The 27,640-nt window shown below is 49.8% G+C and overlaps 1 protein-coding gene across 1 annotated transcript in view; it reads right to left on the bottom strand.

Annotated features, from left to right (window-relative positions):
- Positions 1-27,640, bottom strand: part of ZC3H12B (zinc finger CCCH-type containing 12B) — a 77,084-nt gene that overhangs the window by 17,237 nt on the left and 32,207 nt on the right. The window contains 1 exon segment of the mRNA XM_038748206.1: positions 459-1,367. Coding sequence (XP_038604134.1) covers positions 459-1,192 — 734 coding nt within the window. The 5' untranslated portion in view covers positions 1,193-1,367.

The raw sequence follows: 27,640 nt of genomic DNA, 5'->3' as shown, positions 1-27,640 counted from the left end.
TACCCAACAACGGTCTCACAGTCTAGAAGGGGGAGACAGACAACGAAACGAAACATATTAACAAAATAAAATAAATAAATCAAGGCGGCTAGAGCACGGGCCCGGGGTTCTAATCTCGTCTGCTGTATTCATTCATTCATTCATTCATTCATTCATTCATTCAATCATATTTATTGAGAGCTTACTGTGTGCAGAGCACTGTACTAAGCGCTTGGGAAGTACAAGTTAGCAACATATAGAGATGGTCTCTACCCAACAGTGGGCTCACAGTCTAGAAGACCTTGGGCCTTCTAGAAGACCTGTGTATGACCTTGGGCGAGTCACTTCGCTTCTCTGTGCCTCACTTACCTCATCTGTAAAATGGGGATTGAAAAAGTGAGCCCCGTGTGAGGACAGGGCTTAGTACAGCGCCCGGCACAGAATAAGTGCTTAACAAATCCCACAATTATCATTATTACCTCATCGCCACGTTGCTGCCGTCGATGACGACTGGCCTCAGATTGTCCGTGTTGTCCACCATCTCTTCTTCTAGGGACAGCTCGGGGCTGGCGATCTCCTGGGGGCAGGGACCACGGGGCACGAGCATGCCGGCGGCAGTACCGCCCCCGCCGCCGCTGCCGCTGCCACCGCCGCCGCCGTGCCCCTCCGCCTCGCCTTTGTTACCCAGCCGGACCAGCTCGGCCAGGATATCGTTGATCAGCGCGTCGGGGCCCAGTTTGTTCAACACGGCTTGGATCTGTTCCCCGGCGTATCCCAGCTTGAGCGCGAAGTCCATTTTGGCCTGGTATTCCTTGTCCAGGGGGGTCTTCTCCGGGTCGAGCCGCAGCTCTTGCAGGGTGCTGCTCTGTGAGAAGCTGGGCCGGTCCAGGCAGGGAGAGCGGCAGAGCTGCCGGTGAGGCTTATGGGACACCTCTCGCTCCCTCCAACGAGGGTTGCCGCCGCCACCGCCACATGCGATGCGGCCGGAGCCGCCGCCGCCGCCGCCGCTGATGCTGCCGCTGCTGTCGCCGCTGCTGCTGCCACCGCCGCTGCTGCCGCTGGTCCTGAGGCAGGGCTGCTCGGGCTCGCTCTCGGAACTCGTCCAGTCCTCCGACTCGGCGCTGCAGTCCCCAGCGTCCCGCTCCGCGGTCCTCTCTTCTCGGGAGGATCTCTTCTCCATTTTCAGCTTCTGCACCATGGACCAGGCCGTCATCCCGTTGGGCTACCGGCCGGAGACTGCCAAGCCTCGCTTTCTTGCCCCACCCAGCCCCGTTCCACCGGGCTTCCCGGGGCTGCTTCAGCCCCAGAGCATCTCCGAGCGTGGTTCACTCCTCCGGGGGTGCGGGGCTCGGGGACGTCTCCGATGCCCACGGGTTCCTGGTGCGTTCCTGAAAACCAAGCACACACACACAGAATGAACTCGGTCTCGCTTGGAAAAGAGTAGGTGCTCTGAGGCGGGGAAAGGGAGAGGAAGCGAGGAGGGGAGGATTTGAGCTGCGCAGCGAGGCTGCCCTCTGGGTCCCGGGAGCCGCGGCCTCCTGAGGGGCCCTCTGGGTGTGACGCCTCACTCCCCTGCTGCCCAAGAAGGCTGGAGGCCATTCCTCGGGAAAGGTGATGCTCAGGTGACTACTTTCCTGAGCGAGAGCCCGGAAGTGGGACATTGAGGGGACGAGGCTTTGCTAGGATGAGCCCAGGGGGCTGAGATTGCAGGGAGAAAAAGGCAGGAAAGGGACGGACACACGCACACTTGTACTGGGACACGAAAAGCATTCCTCAGAGAAACCACCTGCCCAAGGAGCACTGAGGCCAAGGCTTTGAGCCCGCCCTTGTGCTGCCCACGGTGGCCCCTGACTGTCTTCCCAGGGACAAGAAGCACCCCATCACCCAGGAAGAGACGCTAAAGTCACAAACCACAACTCCCCGATGCCTCTGGAGGCTTTTACCGCCATCCTCGGAAGGTAGGCTGCGTTCCTGGCGGGGACACCGCCCCCCAACCCCACTCCCCAGCCAGAGAGTTTCGCCCTCCCAGCTCCCTCTGAATCCAGGCTTGGCATCGGAGCTGTGGAACTCCGACACCGGATCTGCAGAGGAGCGAGGTGGGAGGCCGAAAGTTAAAATAACACCAGACAGAGGACAGCTGAAATCTGGACTGTCCGGTCCCAAACGTGGACGGCCTCCCTGCTTTAGAGGCTGGCAGCGCCGCCGTGACCGCCACCGCTGCCAGAATCTGCGAGCCGGGGGATCCTGGGCCACAGGAATCGCTTCCAGTACGAACCCGGCCAACGCAGCAGCAGCAGCAAGAGGAGGGCCGATCTGGGGCCCAACCGGCCATTTCCTGGGTTTGGGAAAGATCTCTGGGCACAGCCCCCAGCTCTGTTTTGTTATTTGGATGGTGAGTTGAAAGGAGAAAACACAGTTTCTGCCGAGGAAGCCCGAGTAATCGAACCATATTTAAGAACGTCTGGAGGAGGGACAGAGGACGCTAGCAAAGGAAACTTGAAATCATGGGCTTTGGCTCTCCTTCAAAGACTGCCTTCCCTAGACCCTTGAGGAGTTCACCGCGGCGTTTTTCATGCTGTGACCATTTATCTTAAAAACAATGGGTCAGATTGCTAATGGCCTCTCCGATCTTCCGTTTAGTGAAAAGGAGAAAACCTGCCTAGAAAAACCGTATCGTCCCCATTGCCATTTTCAAGTCTGGGCTAGAAACCAAACGTCAGGTGGCCCAGACTTTTAAAACCAAACACACCTCTCTCCTCTTCTTCTTAAACCATTTAGGGAGTGCTAAAGCGGAGATTAAACACTTTTTAAACTGAACAATAGACCCCAGCCCTGGAGAGGAGAGAGATGAACTCCGAAGTCCTGAAACGGCAGCAGGAAATTTAAAGTGTCCCAGATATTCAGCATTTGGGGGTCTGCCAGGCTGACACAACCATCCCAGCAAACTGGCCAGGAGCCCGGGGTGCCTGCCGGCTAGGACGCCTCTTCTCTTTCTGACTCCTGTTTCTCATCTTGAGGTTTCACTGAATGGACATCAGCAGAACAGCTTTTTTCTTAAAATCTGCCCCCACTCAAATCCCTCCACCCCTCAAAAACCTCCAAGCATCGCCCATCCATCTCTGCATCAGGTGGACACTTCTCACCGTGGGCACTCAACAGCTCTCTCCCCCCTAATTATCCTCGCTCCTTTCCCACTATCCCCAGCTCGCATACTTTGTTCCTCTCTTTCACTCCTCCATCCATTCAAATGTATTTATTGAGCACTTACTGTACGCAGACCACTGTATTAAGAGCTTGTGGGAGTACAACATAATAACAGACATATTCCCGGCCTACAACTTACAGTCTACCATCAGGCCAACGTCCATTTCTTTCGCCATTGCCCCTTGCTCCCTCCTTTCCTCCTGTCTAGAACTCCCTTCCTCTTCACAGTGGGCAGACCACTGCTCTCCTCATCTTCAAAACCCTTCTGAGCTCTCATTTCCTCCAGGAGGCCTCTCCTGCTTCATCTCTCATTTTCTTGCTGTGGTGTCACTGAGCCATTTAGGTCCTCATCCGCTAAGGTACTTATCCCACTTCTAATCCACCAAGAGAGCTTGTGGGAGTACAACATAACAACAGACATATTCCCCGGCCTACAACTTACAGTCTACCATCAGGCCAACGTCCATTTCTTTCGCCATTGCCCCTTGCTCCCTCCTTTCCTCCCGTCTAGAACTCCCTTCCCCTTCACAGTGGGCAGACCACTGCTCTCCTCATCTTCAAAGCCCTTCTGAGCTCTCATCTCCTCCAGGAGGCCTCTCCTGCTTCATCTCTCATTTTCTTGATATGGTGTCACTGAGCCATTTAGGTCCTCATCCGCTAAGGTACTTATCCCACTTCTAATCCACCAAGAGTACTTCTGTACAAATCTTTAAACGCCAATCTTCCCCCCTATCTGTAACTGATTTTAGTGCTGGTCTCCCCCATTAGATTTTACTCCAAGCACTTAGTACAGTCCCAGCCCACAGTACGTGCTCAGTAAATGTTATGTATTGACGGACCGGGATGGGATGGCAGGGAAGACGGCGGAGGTCCCCTCCCAGGCCCTTAGCTCCACCTGCTCCGATGTTTCACTGAGAGACACATCTGGAACGTTTATGGAGGTGGGGAGAATCCCTTGAGCCAGCTCTGGGTTCTGCCCGTCACCTGAAACCGTAAAATAGCATCCTTTAGGAAGGAGCGTGACTCAGTGGAAACAGTGTGGGCTTGGGGGTCAGAGGACGTGGGTTCTACTTCTGCCACTCTTCTGCTGTGTTACGTTGGGCAAGCCACTTAACTTCTCTGTGCCCCAGTTCCCTCATCTGTAAAACGGGGATGAAGACTGTGAGCCCCACGTGATTACCTTGTATTTACCCCAGCACTCAGAACAGTGTTTGGCACAGAGTAAGCGTTTAACAAATACCATACTTATTATAATTATTTTATTATTTAGGAGCCTGCTGCCAGCTGAGGTGGTGGGAGAGAATCCCTTGGCTGCCAGGAGGAGGAGGAGGAAGGGGAGGAGAGGAAGGAGAGGAAGACTGGCTCTCTAGTGACAGGGTCGGCAGTTATTGTCACCGCTGCGATCATAACCCAACTGGTTATTTCATGCCTACTGTGGACAGGGCCCCTTACTGGGCACTTGGGAGCACAATTTTAATCAATTAATTAATCGATTGTATTTATTGAGCGCTTACTGTGTGCAGAGCACTGAACTAAGCGCTTGGGAGAGCCCAATACAATAGAGTTGGGAGACAGGCTTTCAGCCCACAAGGAGCTGACGGTCTGAGGGGGACACTATGATAAAACTGGAAGTGGCAGCCCCCACCCTTGAAGATCCTACAATCTGTAGCCAATCTTCCTAACTCTGCTTTCCCCCTTTCCACTCCCTTGTCTCTATTGCTGTATTGTCCTCTCCCAAGCGCTTAGTACAGTGCTCTGCACATGGTAAGCGCTCAATAAATACGATTGATTGATTCTCTTTCTCTGCCTTCCGATCATGAGAGGTGAGAGGGTGAGGCAGTGCGGCCTAGAGGAAAGAGCACGGGATTGAGAATCAGTTTCTAGCCCCATCTAGGCCACTTATCCGATATGTGACCTTGGACAAGTCACTTAACTTTTTTGTGCCTCAATTTTCTCATCGGTAAAATGGGGATAAAATACCCATTCTCCACTCTTCTTAGTCCCTGTCCCACATGGGCCTCGGAATCAGGGTCTGATAGGATTATCTGGAACCTGCCCCAGCGCCGCCGGCGTTCGTTTGAGTAGCCAGCAAGGAGGGAAAATAACCGTGAAATTCTTGTGACTACTTCATTAAGTCTCAGCAAGTCTTTTGACTATTATATTTATTCGGTGATATATTTATTTTAGGAAAGTTGTCGTCAGAAACATCACACGAGTGCGCCAATGGAGATTTTACCATCAAATATAGAAGTGACGTTTCTGTTGCCCGATAATTTCTGTTGAAACCATTACACGTAGCGGCATATGTACTTTTTAGGAAGTTTCCAATAAGGAATTAACTGGCTATTTTTGCTTTCACTTCCTAGACCCGTGTTAGTTATGCAAATTCTGAAGCCCGTTTCCTTTTTCGTTTTTCTGAAGGACTCGAAACTCAGATTGTTTTGCAGGTGATTCCTCTGCCGGACCAATTCACAGAAGGGTTTCCCCCCGGCACACTGGTTGGCTGGTGAGGCGGAGGCAACAGCTGGCCTTGTTCATTGCTCATTTGCTCCCGGAATTAGAGCCACGTTTCCCTGCAGGGAAGCCCGAAATGGACTTGGCCCCTCTAAATGATGGATCTGCTCGTAATGGCCCCTCCGCTCAATCCTCAATAGCCCCAATCTCTTTGGCTCCCCGGCCTTCAATTATGCGTGCTAGTAACCGTTCGTGCGGAGAATGAGTTATCCGCCAGAATAAATTCAAGCTCAGGGAAAACCCCACCAGAAGGAGAGCTCAGCTGCCCTTTGACTCTACCAGAAGCTAATAGTGAGCATTTGTCACTGAGGCACTATAAATGGGAAGTGAGCCAGAAAACCCAATGGGCGAAGACCTTAAGGTTAACTCCACTAAAAATTTAAGGGCATTGTTTGTCCTTTGCCCTAGACTCTGGGGGTGTCCATAATGTATATTGTCCATCATGGGTCATACACTCCAGAATCTAAGCTCGTGTGGGCAGGGAATATGTCTACTTATCGTTATACTGTACTCTCCAGAGCACTTAGAACGGTACTGTGCACACAATAAGCGCTCAATAAATACTACTGAATGAATACGGTCCCAGAGGGCGGGGACCATGTTTTTCAATCCATCAGCCGCCCCACTGAGCACATCCTGAGAGCACAGCACGGTATTTAGAACTGAACAGTTCTAACAGCACGCTTAGAACAGTGCTTTGCACATAGTAAGCGCTTAATAAATGCTATTATTATGATTATTATTTAGCGGTTGGGAGAGTAGGTTGGGAGAATAGGGAGAGAAAGTTCCCCCTTCTAGACTGTGAGCCCACTGTTGGGTAGGGACCGTCTCTATATGTTGCCAGCTTGTACTTCCCAAGCGCTTAGTACAGTGCTCTGCACACAGTAAGCGCTCAATAAATACGATTGAATGAATGAATGAATGAATGAGAGTACGTTGGAGTGAGCAGGGATGATTCCTGCACTCAAGAACCTTTCAGGCTGGAAGGTTTGCATGTGGCATCATTTATCCTGGACAATGCCCAGGCTGGGTCTCCGGTCTCACGTTTTCAGTGATCAATCAGGTGATAGAATATGGGTAGAAGACAGTAAGACAGAAGACACACGTCCTGATTAGGGAGGCCGATTCCTTCTCCCCGTTTTTTTTTTAATGGCATGTATTAAGCGCTTACTATGTGCAAAGCACTGTTCTAAGCGATGGGGTGGTTACAAGGTGATCAGTTTGTCCCACGGGGGGCTCACAGTCTTCATCCCCAATTTGCTTTGACAGAGAAGGAGCCGGGGCACCCTGAGGTGAAATGACTTGCCCAAGATCACATGGTTGGTTGGTGAGTGGCAGACCTGGGATTAGAACCCAGGTCTTCTGACACCCAGGCCTATGTACGTTCATTCCACTGGGCCCCGTTGCCCAGAGGAGCCAATAAGATGACAGACTCTCACCAGGAGGTGAATGCTGTCCTTATTCAAGAACGGGGCTGGATGTGGTTTATTAGTTTCTGGAAAGGAACAAGCAGCACGGTGCTCAGAGAACGCAGCTTGCCCAAAGTCAGAGAAACTAAGCAAAAAGTTCCAAGCGGGCAGCTGAACGGGCCTAAGCAGAGCCAGATGACGGCATAAATGCAAATGTCACTGAGGAAACAGCAAACAGTTTTTCAGTAAGAAAAAAAGGGCATTTCCTTCAGCCATGCAGGGTGCTGAACTCCCCTTCTAGACTGTGGGCCCGCTGTTGGGTAGGGACCGTCTCTATATGTTGCCAACTTGTACTTCCCAAGCGCTTAGTGCAGTGCTCTGCACACAGTAAGCGCTCAATAAATACGATTGAAAGAATGAATGAACCACACAGTGCTTCATTCCTTGGTTTCGCCCCGTAGAGCAGAACTGTGTTTTACACGACTTTCTGCTAAGGGGAACAGAAGTCCCGTTTTAGGAAGGGACTCCTCAACTTCGGGCGTTGGTCCTGGGTCCCACATATTTGAATGTGTGTCTCGTTAACTAGATCTGGAGCTCCTTGTTATTCATAATAATAATGATAAAAATAATGATGGTATTTGTTAAGCGCTTACTATGTGCGAAGCACAGTTCTAAGCGCTGGGTGGGGGACTACAAGGTGATCATGTTGTCCCACGTGGGGCTCACAGTCTTAATCCCCATTTTCCAGATGAGGGAACTGAGGCACAGAGAAGTTAAGTGACTTGCCCAATGTCACACAGCTGACAAGCGGCGGAGCGGGATTAGAACCCATGACCTCTGACTCCCAAGCCCATGCTCCTTCCACTGAGCCATGCTGCTTCTTTAAGTTAATAATAATAATAATGATGGTATTTGTTAAGCGCTTACTATGTGCAAAGCACTGTTCTAAGCGTTGGGGGGATACAAGGTGATCAGGTTGTCCCACGTGGGGCTCACAGTCTTAATCCCCATTTTCCAGATGAGGTAACTGAGGCACAGAGAAGTTATGTGACTTGCCCAAAGTCACATAGCTGACAAGCGGCGGAGTCGGGATTAGAACCCATGACCTCTGACTCCCAAGCCCGGGCTCTTTCCACTGAGCCACACTGCTTCTCTAAGTTAATAGGGCTGTCCCACGCGGGGCTCACAGTCTTGATCCCCATTTTACAGATGAGGTACCTGAGGCACAGAGAAGTTAAGTGACTTGCCCAAGGTCACACAGCAGACAAGCGTCGGGGCCGGGATTGGAACCCACGTCCTCTGACTCCCAAGCCCGTGCCATTTCCATTAGGCCACACTGTTTCCTTGAAGTGGGCAGGGAACGTGTCTACCGACTCTGTTCTATTTTTCCTCTCAGCACCTCACCTCACTATGACAACCCAGCCCGCACACTTCACTCTTCTAATGCTGACCTACTCACTGTACCTGGAAGCAGCATGGCTCAGTGGAAAGAGCCCGGGCTTTGGAGTCAGAGGTCATGGGTTCAAATCCCGGCTCCGCCGCTTGTCAGCTGGTGTGATTTTGGGCAAGTCACTTAACTTCTCTGGGCCTCAGTTACCTCATCTGGAAAATGGGGATTAAGACTGTGAGCGCCACGTGGGACAACCTGATCACCTTGTAACTTCCCCAGCCGTCAGAACAGTGCTTTGCACATAGTACTCGCTTAATAAATGCCATTATTATTATTATTATTATTATCTCGCCTATTTCACCACCGACATCTCACCCACGTCCCGCCTCTGGCCTGGAATGCCCTCTCTTTTCATATTTGATGATTACTCTCCCCACCTTCAAAGCCTCATTGAAGGTACACCTCCTCCAAGAGGCCCTCCCTGACTAAGCCCTCATTTCCTCTTTTCCCACTCCCTTCTGCGTCGCCCTGACTTGCTCCCTTTATTCACCACTCACCCCCGCGCAGCCCTACGGCACTTATGTCCACATCCATAATTTATTTATTTAATGCCTGTCTCTCCCTCTAAACTGTAAGCTCGTTGTGGGCAGGGAATGTATCCGTCACACTGTTGTGTTGTAGTCTTCCAATCACTTAGTAATAATAATAATAATGATGACATTTATTAAGCGCTTACTATGTGCAAAGCACTGTTCTAAGCGCTGGGGAGGTTACAAGGTGATCAGGTTGTCCCTCATGAGGTTCTCAGTCTTAATCCCAATTTTCCAGATGAGGTAACTGAGGCCCAGAGAAGTGAAGGGACTTGCCCAAAGTCACACAGCTGACAAGCGGCAGAGTTGGGATTTGAACCCATGACCTCTGACTCCAAAACCCGTGCTCTTTCCACTGAGCCACGCTGCTTCTCTACTGAGCCACGCTGCTTCTCATACAGTGCCTTGCACACAGGAAGCGCTCGATAAATAATAAATACGACTGCTCTGCATACAGTAAGCATTTAATAAATGCCACTGACTGACTGGCCTGGGTGGCATGATAAAATCCCTCTGCTGCCAATCAATCAATCAATCAATCGACTAACCAGTAGCAGATGAGATGAGCCAATAAGATGACAGACTCTCACCAGGAGGTGAATTCAAGTATGCTCAGTACAAAGCATACTTTGTAGGCAGAGCACTGTAATGAGCCTTTGGGAGAGTTCAAAAGGGTTAGCAAGGCTGATTGCTATCCCACCAATCTAGCGGAGGAGATGGATGATAAGATATAAAGATAGAAACATAAGTTGCTCACGGGGAGGGGTGTGCCCAGTGCTTAGGGGGTGTGGAACTCCTGAAGTGGTAGTAGGGTGGGCAGAAATGAACTGGGGAAAGTCTCCTGGAGGAGATGCGATTTCACAAGAGCTACGGTGGAGAGGGTGGAAGTCTGTTGGATATGAAAAAGGAGGGAGTGCCAGGCCAGAGGGAAGACATGAGAAAGAGGGAGAGAGGGAAAGGAAGAGGGAGAGGGAGGAGGAGAGAGAGAAGAATTAGGGACAGCGAGTAGGCTGTCTTGAGCAGCACCAAGGGAGCAGGCTGGGCTGGGGTGGAAAAAGAGAGTGACCAAATACGAACAAGAGCTGACAGAGAGCCTTCAAGTAGCTGAGCCGAAATTCCTGCCGGATGAAGAGAAGAACGGGCACCCGCTGGAGCTTTCTGGGTAAGCGGGGAGACCGGGGCAGGAAAACATTTGAGAAAAGCGACCCAGGAGGCAGAGTAGACGAGGTCAGTGAGGAGGCTGAAGCAGTTACGGTGGTGATGGCCAACGGCTGCTATTGTTGCCACTTATGGCGGAAGAAAAGCAGCGTGGCTCAGTGGAAAGGGCACGGGCTTTGGAGTCAGAGGTCATGGGTTCGAATCCCGGCTCCACCAATTGTCAGCTGTGTGACTTTGGGCATGTCACTTCACTTCTCTGGGCCTCAGTTACCTCATCTGGAAAATGGGGATGGAGACTGTGAGCCCCCTGTGGGACAACCTGATCACCTTGTAACCTTCCCAGCACTTAGAACAGTGCTTTGCACATAGTGAGCACTTAATAAATGCCATCATTATTATTCTTATTATTGCGATCATTGCTTCTGCTGCCAGTCGGTATCTGTGTCTCTCCGTGTGTTTGTGTCTGTAGGTCTGCCACCCAGTCTGCCCTCTCCTCCTTTCTGTCCTTCCACCCACCTGCCTCTCTTTTTATTTCCCTCTCTCTGTTTGTCCCTAACCTTTACACACCCACCCCAATGGGGGCATAAAGGGCATCTCTTTGACCCTTCTTGAGTACCGCCCAAATCTGGTCACCTTAGTTGAGCGATTCACCCAAACCCAAAGAGCCAATGACTTTCTAATCTCCTGGAAAAAAAAGAAAAACTCTTGGGGGAGGGATGATGTTGATTTTAGTCAGGTCATAAAAAACTAGGCCAAAGCCTTGGAGCCAAATGCCTACACCACATGGCCCAAGGGACCTGAATGCCTAGGCCACCTGTGGCTACGGGGTTGATGGTTTCAAACTAATCAACCCAAGTGGTACTAAAGCTGAACATTCAGTCAGAAGTCACTTTTTAGCCAAAGACTCTAAATTAATGTTAAACTATTTTTTTTGAAGTTTGTTTAACATCACAATTGGGTCAGAACAAGGGCAATACCGGAAAAATCCCACTTTTCTCGGCTACCTGCACTCCCAATTATCTGAAAGACTCAGTCCCATTTAGTTCAGGTAATTGACTTTACCTCATAATTTAGTTTTCAATTCTGCCATTTGGGCTATTTTGAAGAACCACGGGATAGACTATGACTTCTACTAGACTCTTCTAGAAAGTAACCTGTTGATGGTATTCACTGAGAGTTTACCGTGTGCAGAGCACTGTACTGTTTGGGAGTCTAATACAGCAGAGTTGGTAGGCATGATCCCTGCCCTCAAGGAGTCTACTGTGTGCAGAGCACTGTACTACTAATAATAGCATTTATTAAGCACTTACTATGCGCAAAGCACTGTTCTAAGTGCTGGATAATAATAATGGTATTTATTAAGCGCTTACCATGTGCAAAGCACTGTTCTAAGTGCTGGGGAGGTTACAAAGTGATCCGGTTGTCCCATGGGGGGCTCACAGTCATAATCCCCATTTTACAGATGAGGGAACTGAGGCCCAGAGAAGTTAAGTGACTTGCCTAGAGCCACACAGCGGACAATTGGAGGAGCCGGGATTTGAACCCATGACCTCTGACTCCAAAGCCCACGCTCTTTCCACTGAGCCACTTAAGTAAGCGCTTGCGAAAGTCCAGTCCAATACAGTTGGCAGACACGATCCGTGCTCTCAAGGAGTCTACTGTCTACAGCCTGAAAAATCTCAAGAGCCGAGCACTTGAATGGACATAGAAGATTTACACCAACTGAATGCTGTCCGATCCAAGTTCCCACTGAGAAGCAGATGGCTCGATTTAGGCCCTCTCGACTATTTTCACGTGTCTTAAGTGACTGTCCAGTAGCAAGAGCAGAGCTCTGAGTTCTAGTCCCGGCTCTACAAGCACGGTAGCTTCTGCCCTGGGGCGGAACCACCTTAGGCGTTTCTCAGGGATCCAGAAAAATTGTGGGTGGATGCGGGAGGAGAAGCCCACAGCAGTTACTGAGACTACCACTCGCCCTGGCAAAAATATTGGATTTTTCCATACGGGAGGCAGGGGGGTCAGGAGACCCGGGATCTAGTCCCGGCACTGCCACTCTCCTACTGGGTGACTTTGGGCAAGTCTCTTCATTTCTTGGTGCCCCATCAGTAAAATGGGGATAGTCCCTCTTCGACCGTGAGCCCCATTTGGGGCAGGGATCATGTCTCCCGGGGTGCTGTGCCCCCGGTTTAATAAACCCCATCATTTTCACTAACAATAATGATGGCATTTGTTAAACGCTTAACTGTGTGTGAAGCACTGTTCTAAGTGCTGGGGTAGATACAAGGTAATCAGGTTGTCCAACGTGAGACTCACAGTCTTCATCCAAATTTTACAGATGCACAGCGAAGTTAACTGACTTGCCCAAAGTCACACAGTTGATAAGTGGGGGAGCTGGGATTACAACCTCTGATTCCCAAGCCCATGCTCTTTCCACTAAGCCTGCTTCTACTAAGCCACACTGCTTCTGTACCCTTGTATTGTGTGGCAGCAGCAGGGTGGAGGAAGAGATTGCGGGCAGACCATTATTACTTCCATCCCTAAGGGCAGACCCTTAGGGCTGAGGTCTCTGAACTGAGGCTCCTTCGTGGTTCCTTTTGGGAGACTTGAGAAGGAAAGCTGGGGCCGTCCCAGTGGTCATGGGAAACGAAGGAGGCAATCCCTTCCATCCTACCCGCACTGCACACTTAGTAGGCGCCTGCTGTCGTGGTGATTTTTCTAGGGAGAGATCTGACTCAATTTCCCCCCCGAGTCAATTTCCAAATGGAGGGCAAGCTATCAATCAAGCAATGGTTTGCTGAGCGCTTATGGTGTACAGAGCACTGTACTAAGCATTTGGGAGAATATATTTACCACAGAGTTGGTAGACATGATCCTTGCCCACAGTGAGCTTACAGTCTACAGGGAGGAGAAAGGAATGCACAAGACGACAGGCCTGAGAACGGATTTGGGATTTCCAATTGGCAGCCAAGGAATCAGAGGATACGATTCAGTTAACAGTCACTGGGCCAAGAGCAGAGGATTGCATGTCAATCCGAGCCACTGGCGATTCGGAACATGTCCACATGGGATGCCTAGGTGCATGAATGTTTGGAAATTAGGTTTCCCTGCCTGCAATGAGCTTATGGTCTACAGAAATTAATATAAGTAAATTATGGATATACACATCAGTATTGATTCTCGAGTGTGTGTGTTGGGGGGGGTGGCTGAGGTGGTTGGGAGATAAGGTGGTGAGCAAATCTTACCAGGAAGGGCGAGCTAATTAAAAGCAGGACATCTGGTTGAGATGCGAATTGGCGATGCTCACTATTGCACTTCATGAGAAATCCCTCATCTACAACCATTTCTCTCTAAAGGGAGGTCGTCTCCATCATCTCACGCCATTTTCCTCTCTTCCCAGCCCCACCAACCATCCCATTAATCGTCAGGGGCTTCTAGAGTGGGGGAATTTATCTGCAGATTCCCATCGTGGGAAAAAAAAAAACAAAATCATCCCGGCTGACGCTGGGGCCTACGCAACTCCCCAAAACCAAGTCCGGGACTGACCGCCCCCAACGCCGGCCGGGCGCTGGGCTCTTCCGCCCCTACTCCGTGAACAGAGCCGACCCATCCCAGGAGCCCACAGTCTCCGACTCCATCTAATAGATTCTGGGGCTTCCGTCATCCCGGACACGGGGCCCGGACCAAGCCGTCTCAGGAAGAACCGAGACCGTCCGCGGTGGCTTAGCTCGAAGGTCTGGGTCTCGTCTAAAAATGCCCTTCGCACACTTTCCCAACTGGACTTGCTCAATTCTCATCTCGCGCTGTACTCTTCTTAATCTGTTTACCCTGGTGGCGATACTATTGACGGGGCAACCACATTCTTCACGTGCTCTCTGCTCTCCCGATCGGTGCCCGGCCCACTTTAAGTGCCCACTTCCTGGACGCCGGGAACATGGAAATCGCCGCCTCGGCCCCGACGCCGTCCAGCCCACCCCACCCCCGGACCCGTTTCTGTTCAAAGCCCACTCACCGTGGGCAGGCTTCATTTCTATTGACTCCAATCCCATCTCTGCCCGGCTGTCTCTCCCGTACCCACTAGACGAACAACAGTGAATGGAATCACTGAGGACAAACTCACCTCCTTTTCCTGGGTCCGTCAAGAGGATCTGGAGAGAGGTCAATTGTAATCCAGGGCGGGGAAGCCACACCGATCACTACAGAAGCGGCCTTCTGCTCGAGTAACTGTGCTGAAATTGTGCGCTCCGGCCACTGGAGACGGCTGGGGAGAGCTGTTATGAAAGCTTGGCTCTGGAGAGCCCGCCCACTTCTGTGACTCACTGGAGGAGTTTCTGGCTTTCCTTTTTGCTGAACCGTAGTCAATGATCTGCCCCAAAGCGGTAGGGAAATTTGGCTGTGTCATTCCACTCTCACAGGACAGCGGAAAAGGCAGTGACTGTGGTGTGACTTGATATCGGCCAGCCCATCTTTGGCCCCTCGGGCTTCTAAAAACTGCTCTGCTGGGGGTGAGTTGGGACTTTCGTCCCGGGACCCTCTGGCCGAACGCCCGGCAAGCCGAACGGAAGCGGAACGCAGCCAGCTTGCGGTCCCATGGCAGGGTCTCAAACTGGCAGGTGCAACGAGCGGAGCAAGGCAAAAGGCAGCGGGGCAGGCGACGTCTTGTTTCTCCGCCGCCTCCCATTAAGGGAGGCTTCGGGGATGTCACTGCTGGACCCTGGCCATCCTAGAAGTGCTCGAGAGGCCAAAGAAGTCCCAGGGAAGGAGGCATGTGGCATGGAGGGAGAGTTAAAGGAGTGGGATCAGCTGCCTCTCACAACCCAGCGTTTATTTTAACTCCCTTCCTCTAAGCTGTCGGGTGCTGTTACTACACTCTTTCCAACCACAGCTGGGGCAGAAAGGCTTTGGTGGCAAATGGGAAACAGTCCGGGAGGGGGGGTTTGGAAACCGCTCCAGAATCCTCTGGGGTGCTGGGGGGTCCCATTGAAGAGCGGGGGAGTCCGGGATGAAATAAGAGCCCTCGTCTCCCAAGGTCGCTGGAGGGATCAATCCTGATTGCAGGGGGCGGGGAGGGGGTCCGAGGGTTGGGGATGTTCCTGAGCCCTTGGGGGGGTCCGGCTGGCTCCCTTAACCTGGGGCCCCAGGGACCTCCAAAGGAGGGAGGAAGAACCAGGTGGTGACTGAGGGACAGACGGTCAGAAGGCAGGTATCTCGGATGACAGGTGTCCCACGCCCCGGTGCTGCTGCTGCAGCTGCTACTGCTGCAGTCACCAGGGCATCTGGCCCACAGCCATGCCAGCAATCACTTTAGTCAACATTACCTGGCCTGCTCTAGGTCAGGTCAGGTGTGGCATCCTTGGCCCGGATCCTCAGAGCGGCCGGGATGAGTCACTCGCCTCACAGGAGTGGCTTCGGAGAAGTTTTCCCGTAAGTTATTTGAAGTTGGGAGCGACGCTAACTTTCAGTTTGCTCTGGCATATTTTTTCCCACAAAAGCGCCTCCGGAAAAGGGCCAAACAAAGGCTTCCGATCGCTAATCTCCCCCAAATACCCAGGCGAACACGGAATTAATTTTCATACCATGGAAAACTTTTGATAGTCCCCCAGTTCTGGACAAGTTACAGAGTTCGTCCCTTCTTGCTACGAGCATCTGCTGAGGTTTACACAATAATGAATCCATTCTTTTCCTGGAAAGACATTTCTGCAAAATAAGCAGCTAACATCTCCAACTGCTCTGAAACCAAATATCTACACCGGCGAGCTTGACGGGTGATGGCTGGGTGTAATTTATCTTACATTTTGCACGTCGGTGAGGTATCTGCGAGCAACTTAAGGGGCTCACCCATTTTTCACCGAAAAAGTATCTTCCCACGTCTGTGATGACAGCCGTGAGGTTAGAGGTTGGGGGAAACCGGAAGCCACGATGACCAATGTTTTTTTCCCCCCTGCTCAAAACCTCGCTCTCCAGGATGGTTGGTTTAACCCAACTAGCTGATCAAAATGGCTCTTGACACAGCTCTCAGCACCCTCAGACCAAACTCTCAGTGACTTCCTCCACATTCGAAAGTCAGGCTGCCTCAGGGCCCACGGACTGACCCAGCACTCCACTGGCCAGGCTCCAGGAGCCGAGTTCGACAGTCTGTTCTGGGCAATCTTAACCCACTCCTGGCCGAATTCAGACTCAACTAAGAGAAGGGGGGGTGGGGGTCTCAATGGGCCCTGCTCCGATCAGGAAAATTCAATGTCCGCTTTCCCAGTCCGGGCAAGAGATCTTTGGGATGCCCAAGATGCTGAAAGGGGAATGCTCCTTGCCAAAGGAGTTTCCCAGAGAGCAATGCACCCTTAGACTTCTCTTTCAAAAGGTGTTTTGAAAGACCATGAACCTGACAGGGAATTAAATCAATCCATCAGTGGCATTAATCTAACTAATTCACTGGGGGGGTCTCAGTGGAGTCCGGGATGAAATAAGAGCCAACCCGTTGGAGCGCCCCACCTCCCAACAGGGAATTAAATCAATCCATCAGTAGTACTCTATTTATTTATTTATTTATTTTACTTGTACATATCTATTCTATTTATTTTATTTTGTTAGTATGTTTGGTTTTGTTCTCTGTCTCTCCCTTTTAGACTGTGAGCCCACTGTTGGGTAGGGACTGTCTCTATATGTTGCCAATTTGTACTTCCCAAGCGCTTAGTACAGTGCTCTGCACATAGTAAGCGCTCAATAAATACGATTGATGATGATGATGATGATTAATCTAACGCTTACCGTGCTCAGAGAGCACTAAGTGCTTAGTCTGCTGTCCTGACTTTCCTTTTCTTTGTTTTCTTTCCTCCACTGAACTGCAAGCTTATTGTGGGCAGGGAAGATGTCTACCAAATCGCTATAGTGTCCCCTCCCAAGTGCTTAGTTCAGTGCTCGGCACACAATAAGCGCTCGATAAATACCTTTGATTGATTGATTTGGAGAGTTGGTAGATGTGATCCCTGCCCACTAGGAGCTAGGTCACCTTAAGATGACAAATGAGCATGCCGACTAAAAAGCTGAGTCTCCAACTAGAAAAAGACCCAGTTCAGCTACGTAATAATAATAATGGTGGTATTTGTTAAGCGCTTACTATGTGCAAAGAACTGTTCTAAGCACTGGGAAGGTTACAAGGTGATCAGGTCATACAACGGGGGCCTCACAGTTTTAATCTGCATTTTACAGATGTTGGTAACTGAGGCCCAGAGAAGTTAAGTGACTTGCCCAAAGTCACACAGCTGGCAGCTGGCGGAGCCGGAATTTGAACCCATGACCTCTGACTCCAAAGCCCATGATCTTTCCACAGAGCCACACTGCTACATAATAATAATAATAATAATGATGATGGCATTTATTAAGCGCTTACTATGTGCAAAGCACTATTCGAAGCACTGGGGGGATACAAGGTGATCAGGTTGTCCCACATGGGGCTCACCGTCTTAATCCCCATTTTACAGATGAGGTAACTGAGGCCCAGAGAAGTTAAGTGACTTGCCCAAAGTCACACAGCTGACAAGTGGTGGAGCCAGGATTTGAACCCATGACCTCTGACTCCAAAGCCTGTGCTCTTTCCACTGAGCCACGCTGCTTCGCCCCATACCTTCTCATTCAAGTGTCTCCACTTACTGTTTTGCTTTCTCTCCAAACATCAAAGAGCACGAGCTTTGGAGTCAGAGGTCACGGGTTCAAATGCCGGATCTGCCAATTATCACCTGTGTGACTTTGGGCAAGTCACTTCACTTCTCTGTGCCTCAGTTACCTCATCTGTAAAATGGGGATTAAGACTGTGAGCCCCCCATGGGACAACCTGATCACCTTGTAATCTCCCCAGCGCTTAGAACAGTGCTTGGCACATAGTAAGCGCTTGATAAATGCCATCATTATTATTATTATTATTATTATTAAAATGACAGTGAACTCAGGTTACGCTGCTGGGGTTCAGGATTCCATCTCCTGACGGGACAGCTCCTGTTCTTGATCTGGAAGAGTTTCCGATCCTGAAGGGGGAAGGAGACCCTCTTGGTGCCCCACCCCGAGAACCCGGACCTGGGGGGTCCAAGCAGCTGCCATTAACTGCACGTGTCCACTAACTGGGGGTAGAGGGCCTGACTTCGGAATTTCTAAGCACTGGGGTAGATACAAGATCATCAGGTTGTACACAATTCCTGTCTCACGTGGGGCTCACGCGGTCTTAATCCCCATTTAACAGATGAAGTAGCTGAGGCCCAGAGAAGTGAAGTGACTTGCCCAAGGCCATAGAGCAGATAAGTGGCGAAGCCGGGATTAGAAGCCCAGGTCCTTCTGACACTTAGGCCCGTACTCTAACCACTAGGCCATGGTGGCCCTAGAGTGAAAGAGCTGAGACGAAGAAGAAGAAAGCCCACCTCAAGGGGTTCAAACAGACGGGGGTCCCAGAATAAACTCAGGACCCAAACTGACCACTCTTTTTTCAATCTAAGACATAAATCCTGGGTAAGTAAATAATAATGACCATCGTGATATTCGTTAAGCAGTTACTACTTACCAAACTCCGTACTAAGCACGAGGGTTCATACAGTACTTTCACATAGTAAGTGCTTAATAAATGCCATCATCATCATCATCATCAGATTCAGTCCCCATCCCACCTTGGGATCACAGTCTTTGGAGGAGGTATTTCACCCCGATTTTCCAGATGAGGAAATAGAGGGCAGGGAAGTTAAGTCCAACAGGTCACAGCTAGCAAGTAGTGGAGCCGGAAATAAGAACTTAGGTCCTCTGACTCCTGGGCCCGGGTTCCTTCCCTAGGCCTCACCCCTTCTCCCTAGGTCCCGCCGAGTAAAGACGGAAGGAAGAAAACTGACCAGCCCCCGCTCTGGCCTGCAAATTTTTTCTTCTCTTATCTCACCTTGCTCTAACTCGAACTAGTCTATGCAAAGTTTATGCAAAGCTGACAAATGGCCTTGCAAATACCAGGAAATAAAACTTTTCACAACCCTTGCTGCACCCTGTTTTGGCCTTTCCTCGCCCTCCAGAATTTAGCTTTCATTAGAGGTCGGGGGACAGACCTTAACAGACTCCTAAACAAAAAAAACGCTCCCCGTGAGATGAACATCTTCTCCTGCAACAAAAGGCTGACAAGGTAATCCGCCTTGCTCTTTAGGAATTCTTACAGTTTTCTTTTCAAGGACCCAGAAAGGGGAAGAAGTTTGCATTGGTTTGACGATTGGAATGTCCCTATTTGCCTAATAAATCCCAGGTCTCTTTCCCTGTACCACATCACTTACAAACTGGGAAATTATTTATTTATTTTATTTGTACATATTTATTCTATTTATTTTATTTTGTTAATATGTTTTGTTTTGTTCTCTGTCTCCCCCTTCTAGACTGTGAGCCCACTGTTGGGTAGGGACCATCACTATATGTTGCCAACTTGTACTTCCCAAGCGCTTAGTACAGTGCTCTGCATACAGTAAGCGCTCAATAAATACGATTGAATGAATGAATGAATGAATTTAGCGTGCCAAGGATATGAGCCCGGAAGAATGAAGTGGAGTGTGTTCCGGAAATTTATCCCACTAAATTTGATGAATCACACGGGTGGCTAAGGCCCCTAATTCTCTTTTTCCAGAAGACAGTGATATGAACAGGAAGGCCAACCAACGCTGCATAAGTTACACAGAGGTCTTTCTTCTGAATATTCAGAATGAAGCAATCCCAGCTATCAGCCAGCTAAAACTACTCTTAAAGAGGGTTTCGCAAAGAGCTTGGTAGACAGAGAGCCGCTGTACAAGGTTAGAACCGCTGTTCAGCCCAGACGATAATGCACTTACTCATTCAGGCACGGATGAATCCCACGGCTTTTAAAAAAAAATGGTATGTGTTTAGCACTTACTACGTGTTAAACGCTGTTCTAAGCGCTCGGGTAGATAGAAGATGATGAAATTGGACATAGTCCCTGTCCCACATGGGGCTCACAGTCTAAGTCAGAGGGAGGAGGATTTAATCCCACTTTACAGATGAGGTAACTGAGGCCCAGAGAAGTGGCCCGCCCAGGGTCGCGGAGCAGACGGGTGGCAAAGCAGGGATTAGAACCTAGGTCTTCTGAATCCCAGGCCTGTGCTCTTTCCCTAGAACACACTGCTTCACTGTGACTTCTCCCCTCTCCAACCTCTTCCCAGAATGAGAGACACCAAATGGCTTCGGAAACTTCGGCCACCGGCCTCTATCTCCACGGGGCCGACTAGCTGTGCGCACAAACTGGGTCTCTTCCTACCAAAGAGAGGAAAATGTTCTCCAATTTGTTACAGTGTCAAGGCCCAGGAGCCTCCTCTGGGACACCCGCTGGGCCTAAATAGGTTTTTCAAGCTCATTTGCCTTGAAGGTTCCCAGAGACATTCATTCAATCACTCTTCAGTGGCCTGCAGGAAACGAACCGCTGATCTGAATTTTGCGCCCGGGCAACAGGAGTCCGCTTCCTGAAATCAAGAGTTCCAGCCAATACCCAAAGCAGCGGGGCCTAGGTGGAAGAAGTCTAGACCTGGGACCCTGGGTTATAATCCTGGCTCCGTCACTTGTCTGTTGCGTGACTTCAGATAGGCTGTCTCGCTTGCTGGGCCTCAGTTTCCTCATCTGTAAAATGGGGAGCCAATGCTCGTTCCCCTTCCTACTTAGACTTGTAGGGAAGGACTGGGTCCAACCTAAATAAAAATAATAATAACAATGATAATAATAATTCTGGTATTTGTTAAGGGCTTAGTATGTACCAGCGTGGTACATACTAGAGAAGCAGCGTGACTCAGTGGAAAGAGCCTGGGCTTTGGAGTCAGAGGTCATGGGTTCGAATCCTGGCTCCGCCACATATCTGCTGTGTGACCTTGGGCAAGTCACTTAACTTCTCTGAGCCTCAGTTACCTCATCTGTAAAATGGGGATTAAGACTGTGAGCCCCACATGAGACAACTTGATGGCCTTGTATCCCCCCCAGCGCTTAGAACAGTGCTCTGCACATAGTAAGCGCTTAACAAATGCTATTATTATTATTATTACCAGGCACTGTAGTTAGCTCTGGGGTGGATACAAGCAGACCGGGTTGGACACGGTCCCTGTCCCGCGTGGGGCTCATTATCTTAATCCCCATTTTACAGATGAGGTAACTGAGGGGCAGAAAAGTGATGTGACTTGCCCAAGGCCACAAACCAGACAAGCAGGCCAGTGGCGGACCCAGGATTAGAACTCATGACCTTCTGATGCTCGGGCCCATGCTCTATCCACTACGCCACGCTGCTTCAACTTGCCTCCACCCCCGGGGCGTGTGACATCTAACAAGCGCTAAAAAAAAAAATGCCACAATTATTAACGGTCCGGCCTTGACTATGCTTATAAAATAAAGGATCCAGCGCTGGGTTGCGGGGTGAGGGAACAGGGGAGCAATTTCCCCAGCTACACATCGGGGACGTGATCTCTTCTTTCTAGCTAGAGGATGTGTCCTTTTTCCACGTGCTTCTGCCACCAACTCAACACTCAATAGTGTCGGCTCACTTCCAAGGCAACAGAGGCTGGGCACCAAATCCCCGGGAGAAAGAATGGGAACTACGGCGCCTTCCCGTCAGGAGTCGAGGAAGACCCGGCCCGGAGGAATCGATCACGCGGGGCTGTTCACACCCTCGGCTCCCTGCCGGTCATGGTGGGCACTTAGGTGGGAGGGGCAGGGACACACCGAGATGGTGTATGGCCTAATGGACAGAGCATGTCCTGGGCGTCAGAAGGTCCCAGCTCTGCCACTTGTCTGCTGTGTGACCTTGGACAAGTCACTTCACTTCTCTGTGCTGTTACCTCATCTTTAAATGGGGATTAAGACGGTGAACCTAATGTGGGATAGGGACTGTGTCCAACCTAATTTGTTTGTATCCCCCCCAGTACTTCATACAGTGCCTGGAACGTAGTAAGCGCTTAAGTCCCACGGCTATTATTATTATTATTAGATGCACATGCGGCCTTTGGCAGGGCCAGCAAAGTCAGAAATGCAATGTCAAATAAAATCTACCCACTTACGACTTCAAATCCAGGGGTTTAAAGTAGTAACTCTGCCTTGTACCGAAAGCCAAATGCCACGGGCTCTGCTCTGTTCCAATTCCCACAGATTTTTCAGGGGTTTCAGACGGTAGGGCCCATGGCCCCCTTCTGAGAGATGCGGTAGGGCCTGACTTTTGTGGATGCGATAATTGTGGGTTTGGTTAAGCGCTTTCGATGGGCCAGGCACTGGGGTGGATTCAAGCAAATCGGGTGGGAAAGTCCTTGTCCCACGTGGGGCTCACAGTCTTTACCCCCATTTTAAGATGAGGGAACTGAGGAACAGAGAAGTGAAGTGACTTCCCCAAGGTCACACAGCAGACATGTGAGGGAACAGGGATTAAAACCCAGATCCTTCTGAGTCCCAGGCCTACGCTCTATCCACTAGGTCAAACTGCGTCTCAACCACCGGCTCCCCTTCTGCCTCATGGCCCCTAACCATGGGTGTCTCATTGAGGCTCTGTTTGGGGTCCCCAACTCATCAGCTGCCACTTCCATGCGGGTGACTTCCACACAATATTGCTATATTGTACTCTCCCAAGCGCTTTGAACAGTGCTTTGTACGAAGTAAGTGTTCATAACTGACTGACCTATCTCCCCTTTCCCCTTCTTCGGCGATGCAACGATTTCCTGTTTCCTCCTGTCCCGGGGACATCCCCCCTTGGATGTCCCTCCGGCATCTCACGCATCACAGGTCCAAGACTGAACGATTCATCTTCACTCCTAAACCCTCTCTTCCTTCCAACGTTTCCCTCCCTGTCGATGACACTGCCTTCCTTCCAAGTCCCGAAGCCCAGAACTTTGGTGTCATCCTTGGACTCCTCATTTTAACTCGCAGGTCTCCCATTCAAGCTATGGCTAGCTCCTGCCAGTTTGGATTTTCACAACTTTTCCCGCCTCTGCCCATTCCTCTCCGCCTAGATTGCTATCATCTGGGGTGTATTGTGCCTGGACTGTATCAGTCTCCTCACCTGTCTCCCTGCCTCTAGCCTCTCTCCACTTCAATTTATTACTTTAGGCTGCCTAGAGTCACAATAAACTCCAGCACACGATACAGTACATTATAGCACTGTGGTGACTGTGATCCTAGTGTGGCTCGTCTCTTAACTACCCCAGCGTTGGAGAAGCGGCATTGCTTAGTGGAAAGTGCACGGGCTTGGGAGTCAGAGGTCGTGGGTTCTAATCTCGGCTCCATCACTTATCAGCTGTGTGACTTTGGACAAGCCATTTAACTTCTCTGGGCCTCAGTTACCTCATCTGTAAAATGGGGAATAAGACTGCGAGCCCCACATGGGACAACCTGATTACCTTGTATCTACCCTAGTGCTGAGAACAGCGCTTGGCACATAGCACTTAACAAATACCATCATTAGTATTATTATTATTACAGTGCTTGGCATATCGCAAGCACTTGACAAATACCAGAACTATTATTATTATTACTACTATTACTGGCTGCTGCACAGATCGCCCTCCAGAAGCATCACTCATCTCACATTCCTCCTCCCCTTAAATCCCTGCAGTGACTCCTCTGTTGCCCTCTGCAACAGATTTCCTCTAGATTGGCTTCAGAGCTCTCCTCCGACTCTCCTCATCTTCACCTGGGACTCTCCAGCTCACTCTCTTCCCTCCTCCCAAGCCGACCTTCCAGCTGGGCCTCGTGCCCAACTTTCCTCGCTCCCACTCTTTCTGCCTGCCTAGAATTCCCTCATCGCCCTGATGGGACACACCGCGGCTCTTCCCGCTTTCAAAGCCCTCCTGAAATCCCATCCTCTCCGACCAGCCTTCCCCGATAAACTCCCCAATCTCAAGTCACATCACCCTTTTGGCTGCTTCCAGCACTTACGTATTCATTTCTTCATCCATCCATCAATCAATCAATAAAGCGATGGTATTTACTGAGCGCAACAGGGGGCTTGTCTCATGCTTCTGTTGAAGCACCCCATGGGCGCTCAATACTAATAAGTGTGGTATTTGTTAAGTGCTTACTTCGTGCCAGGCACTGTACTAAGCCCAGGGGTGGCTACAAGCAAATCGGATCGGACACGGTTCCTGTCCCACATGGGGCTCACAGTTCCCATTTTAGAGATGAGGTAACTCAGCCCCAGAGAAGTGACTTGCCAAGGTCACACAGCAGACAAGTGGCAGAGCCGGAATCAGAACCCACAACCTTTTTGTATCCCAGGCCCGTGCTCTGTCCACTTTACTACTTAACCACTACTTAACAACTAAGTTACTACTTAACTACTACTATTATTATTCAAAGAAGCAGCGTGGCTCAGTAGAAAGAGCCCGGGCTTGGGAGTCAGAGGGTGTGGGTTCTAATCCCGGCTCTGCCACTTGTCAGCTGTGTGACTTTGGACAAGTTACTTCACTTCTCTGTGTCTCAGTTACCTCATCGGTAAAATGGGGATTAAGATTGTGAGCCCCACGTGGGACAACCTGATCACCTTGTATCCCCCCCCAGTGCTTAGAACAGTGCTTTGCACATAGTAAGCACTTAACAAATACCATAATCATTATTATTATTACTACTACTTTTACTTCCTTCAGAAGAATCTTCCTTCTAACCTGGGCAAGAAATGACTGTTGAAATTACGGAAAACCAAACGAATTGTTTCTATTTTCTGTTTTGCCCTTGTGATTGTCACAACCTAATCACCGAGACTTTCCCCTCAATTGAATGTCCCATAGAATACTTTTCTGGAATCGGCTAAGCACTGCTACAGTTCCATGCAAACCCCGGTTACCAGCACGTCATGGGAATTTTCAAAAGAGAATCTGAGGTGAGTATTTCTCCCCCCACCAGCAGGTCTGGGATAATGGCGGGGTTAGTATTACCTTGCATCTACTCTGGAATTTACAATAGTACTTGATGTGCAGTAAGCATTAGCAAATAAAATAACAATAATAATAACAGCAAGGAAAATCACTAAATTTTGGTTTATTCTAGATGGGCAAAATTTCAGGAATGAACACAGTTGCATATTCTTTACATTTTCATCCTAGACTTTTGTTTAGGGAAATCAGGTATCCCCATCTTCAAATATCCACACTGGCCCATTTGCCCTCAGCCCAGGCCTATAAAACATGGAAGGGAGATGGGTAGACAAAGCTTTACATCAGATTGTAAACTCCCTAGGGGCAAATTCAACATCCTGTTATTTCCAGGGCCTAGTAAAATACATCCTGCCAGCAGCAGGCTCTGCAAATAATGGGTGTCCAATAATAATAATAATGATAATGGTATTTGTTAAGCGCTTACTATGTGCCAAGCACTGTTCTAAGCACTGGGAAAGATACAAGGTTATCAGGTTGTCCCATGTGGGGCTCACAGTCTTAATCCCCATTTTCCAGATGAGGGAACTGAGGCTCAGAGAAGTTAAGTGATTTGCCCAAAGTCACACAGCAGACAAGTGGCGGAGCCGGGATTAGAACCCATAACCTCTGACTCCCAAGCCCGAGCTCTTTCCACTGAGCCACGCTGCTTCTTTAAAGAACACCAGGGGTACTGACCCTGAGCTGTCCGAGTAGGTGGAAAAGAAACGTCATCTATTCTGAGGCCGTGCTCACGTGGACACAGCTGTAGAACCGTCACCTGAAACTCATTCTTTCTTTAACACTCCCTAGGTCATTGGGCAAAGGTGACAAGTCTTTAGGCCCCTTTTGACCAAAAATAAAAACCCAAAGGACAAGAACCTTTGGTCAGGACGACCTCCTTATTGTGGCCCAGCTAAACAAATCGAGCAGCGGGTTCTGGTGGAAAGAACACAGGCCTGGGCATCAGAGGATGCAGGTTCTAATCCCAGTTCTACCACTTGCCTAGCTCTATGACCTTAGGCAAATCACTTCTCTTCTCGTTGCTTCAGTTTCCTCCTCTGAACAATGGGGATGAGATACCTGTCTTCCCTCCTATTTGGATTCTGAGTCCGAGGTGGGACAGAGTTCTTGTCCAACCTGATGATCTTGCATCTCCCCCAGCACTTAGTACAGTGAAAAACAGAAATCACAATTATTTTCATTATTCTACCTCAAATTGGCAAGCTTTCCCTCTGTAGCTACAGAAAATATTCCTCATCTGGAAAAGATTGATTTCTGCTTCTGTAATCTAAGGAAAATGCAGAGAGAGGAAAGAAGAAAGGGAAAAGAATCCCAGCTACCTTATGGTGAGGAAGACTTCTCTCTCCAAGACTCTCATTCTTAGCTTCGGATCCCAGAGCCGCTCACGTATTTGGTGAAGATACGAACGGCTATGTGAATAATCTTTCGTGGAAAATTAAAGTGAAAGAGGAATATCCTCCCTTGTGAGGTAAAATGCTGAACCACACACCTGCCCACACTCTGGAATTGAGTCCTCCTCAGTCTGACTTCAGCCTTCTCTCTGATCTCCCATCCTCGTGTCTCTCTCCACTTCAATCCATACTTCATGCTGCTGCCCCGATTATCTTTGTCCAGAAACGCTCTGGGCATATTACTGCCCTCCTCAAAAATCTCCAGTGGCTACCAATCAATCTGCGCATCAGGCAGAAACTCACCCTGGGCTTCAAGGCTGTCCATCACCTCGCCCCCTCCTACCTCACCTCCCTTCTCTCCTTCTACAGCCCAGCCCGCACCCTCTGCTCCTCTGCCGCTAATCTCCTCACTGTACCTCGTTCTCGCCTGTCCCGCCATCGCCCCCCGGCCCACGTCATCCTCCGGGCCTGGAATGCCCTCCCTCTGCCCATCCGCCAAGCTAGCTCTCTTCCTCCCTTCAAGGCCCTACTGAGAGCTCACCTCCTCCAGGAGGCCTTCACAGACTGAGCCCCTTCCTTCCTCTCCCCCTCGTCCCCCTCTCCATCCCCCCATCTTACCTCCTTCCCTTCCCCACAGCACCCATATATATGTATATATGTTTGTACATATTTATTACTCTATTTATTTATTTTACTTGTACATATCTATTCTATTTATTTTATTTTGTTAGTATGTTTGGTTTTGTTCTCTGTCTCCCCCTATTAGACTGTGAGCCCAATTTTGGGTAGGGACTGTCTCTATATGTTGCCAATTTGTACTTCCCAAGCGCTTAGTACAGTGCTCTGCACACAGTAAGCGCTCAATAAATACGATTGATGATGATGATGAAGACGTAGCTTGCATTTTTCCTCACTCTATGAGTGAGAGTTTATGGATTAACTTTTCCATATTTTTGGCACGGATTTTTGACGGGGCCCTTTGTGTGACCTTGTAGAGAGTTAAAATCGGCCGTCGCGCCTGACCTAACTTCCCCTCGGAAATGGTCTCAACCTCCAATATTAGCCAAGGCATCTTCATAATATAATAATAATGGTATTT

The sequence above is a fragment of the Tachyglossus aculeatus genome, chromosome 6 (genome assembly GCF_015852505.1).
Source record: "Tachyglossus aculeatus isolate mTacAcu1 chromosome 6, mTacAcu1.pri, whole genome shotgun sequence".
Lineage (NCBI taxonomy): Eukaryota > Metazoa > Chordata > Mammalia > Monotremata > Tachyglossidae > Tachyglossus > Tachyglossus aculeatus.
The sequence above is the reverse complement of the archived record's forward strand: the minus strand, read 5'-3'. Positions and strand labels throughout refer to the sequence as shown.